The sequence below is a fragment of the Etheostoma spectabile genome, unplaced genomic scaffold, assembly GCF_008692095.1.
Source record: "Etheostoma spectabile isolate EspeVRDwgs_2016 unplaced genomic scaffold, UIUC_Espe_1.0 scaffold272, whole genome shotgun sequence".
Lineage (NCBI taxonomy): Eukaryota > Metazoa > Chordata > Actinopteri > Perciformes > Percidae > Etheostoma > Etheostoma spectabile.
The window spans coordinates 1,144,768-1,147,108 of NW_022605576.1; the positions used below are offsets into that span (position 1 = coordinate 1,144,768).

Here is a 2,341-nt window from a genome sequence, read left to right on the forward strand (position 1 = left end):
GTGATTCACCTGATGTCTCACCTGTTGCCTGTTACCTCGTTACCTCTTGTATTTAACCCCAGTGTATCCTTTGTTTCTTGTTGGATCATTCTAGTTGTCTGTCGTGCAGGTGTTCCTTATCCTCGTTTTCCTGCCAGTGTTCCTGTGATCCTCCGTGTGTTTCCCCATGAGTCTTCCCTGGAGATAATCTTCCTGTTGGTGCCCTGCCCTCCCTGTGTCTGGTTTGGACTTTTGTTTGGACTCCTGCCTTCCCTGTGCTGGTTTGCCCAGTGCTGGTTTGGCTTGGTCCTTGCCTTTTGCTCCTGTGTTTTTGAACTGTTGAATAAACCTCTGTGAACATTCTACCCGCCACTCTGCATTTGGGTCCTCCTTCCGCTCCTATGACAACTAATACTATTAATAATAATGTATCCTTTATTAATCCCGCAAGGGGAAATTACAATATTTTAACTCTGTTGTTATTACACACAGGCCTAAACTACACAAACATGCTCAGTACCTATACATGCACTAATGGAGAGATGTCAGAGTGTGGGGGGGCTGCCCATGGAAAGGTGTCCCGAGCAGATGGGGGTTCAGTGACTTGCTCAAGAGCATCTGGGCAGTGCCCAGGAGGTAAACTGGCACCTCTCCAGCTACCGGTCCACCCCCATAATTTGGTCCGTTTGGGGACTTGAACCAGCAACCCTCCGGTTCTACTGCTACTGGCACCCCCAAATTGGAAAAAAGGATACTGTTACATGTCCAGGTATTACACTGTACCAAATGCTGTAAGGCTATTCCATTGTAGAGAAATGATGGAACAACAATGCCTGCTAATTGAAATTCTCATACCTTAATACAAAGTGATGTCATACAAGGCAGTTTGATTCCAAAAATATTAATAAAAAAACTTTGTTGTTTGATTGTTTCAGCAATCATACAGTGCCTTTTTGACTTTGCATGCTCAGCATGGTACAGTTTTTACATAGGTCAAATAAATATAGCTATTTTATATATTATTTAATGGAATAGTTCAGTGGAATGGAATTATTTAATTCCACTTAGTATGAAAATTGCAGAAACAAAAAGGGATTTAAAACAAAAAGTTAGGATTTACTTGTAGAATAAAATAGACAATTAGGGCAAAATAGACTCTTCATGACTGGGGACCGGGTAATTTATTGCTTTCTAGTGCAGGGTGTTTTATCGGGTACATTGGTGTGTAGTTTTCTTTCTTTTTTACCTTTAGAAGGGCTGTATGTATTTGCATGTGTTGTACGTCCTGTTCTTTTCCCATAGTGACCATGTTGGAAAAATGGTATCCCTTGGATCCTTTTGTCTTTCTAGATCCATAAATAAACTATATTGACTCATAGGGTTAGGGTTAAGAGGCATGAGTATCTGATTCCTCGCTCTGTACTAGTTTCCCTACATATAACAATGTGATGGTCTTACTCTCTGGAGGAAGCCCATCATGTCCAGCTTGTCTGCCTTAGTGGGAGAACAGCCCAGGCCCTCACAGATGCACTTGGATCCAGGCGGTGTCTGTCTAAGGGAGTCAGCATTCCAGGTGCTCCAGGCAGAGACGTGACCACTCTGCACGTCACCTGGCGGAACGCCGGGCAGCAGGCAGCACTGAGTGGCTACTGTCCTGTGGGGGGCGGGGCCAGATGATGTGGGCGCCGTTTCAGGCTGAAGGACTTTGAGTTGAGAGCAGAGCAGAGACTGCTCATCCAACAGTCTGTGCATCTTCTACTCCAAAACAAAGAAGGATAATCAGAAAAGACAGCAGTACACAGCAGGACAAAATCTTATGAAAGCATAGCTTTTTTTAAAATGCATTAGCAAAAACATACAAATGCAACTGTAGGGTGTCCTGGGGGTCGATAGGTTAAGACATACATAACAGAGACTTTGGCACACTCTTTATCTCCCATTCTCACTCCCTGTGTTCCCAGTCACATAAAAAAAGAGTGGCTGAATACATGATTTTGATTGGTCAATTCTGATGGGGTTCTACATTACCGCTTACATGCTGTTGGTCCATATATTCTTTGTTTTTGAGACTATACTTAAAAATCAATTTTCACTTCTTGCACACATGACACATGACTTTAACCCAGTACAGAATTAGGTTACATCTACAATGCTACCTTTTCATTTTTAAGTGGCGTTTTGAGACAAAAAAAACGATTGCCGGTGGCCGGGTTTGCTCAGTTGGCACATATACAAAGGTTTACCCCTAGACTCCGACCTGCGGTCCTCTGCTGCATGTCCTTCCCCTTCTCTCTCCTCTTTCATCATCTGTCCTGTGGAATTTAAGGCCTAAAATGGCCAAAAAATTCATCTTTAAAACAAT

General features: G+C 43.0%; 1 protein-coding gene across 1 annotated transcript in view; it reads right to left on the minus strand.

Moving 5' to 3' along the window:
* Positions 1–2,341, minus strand: part of itprid1 (ITPR interacting domain containing 1) — a 41,059-nt gene that overhangs the window by 3,171 nt on the left and 35,547 nt on the right. The window contains exon 15 of the mRNA XM_032510821.1: positions 1,438–1,734. Within this exon, the coding sequence (XP_032366712.1) occupies positions 1,438–1,734 (297 nt within the window). The remainder of the gene's footprint in view (positions 1–1,437; positions 1,735–2,341) is intronic.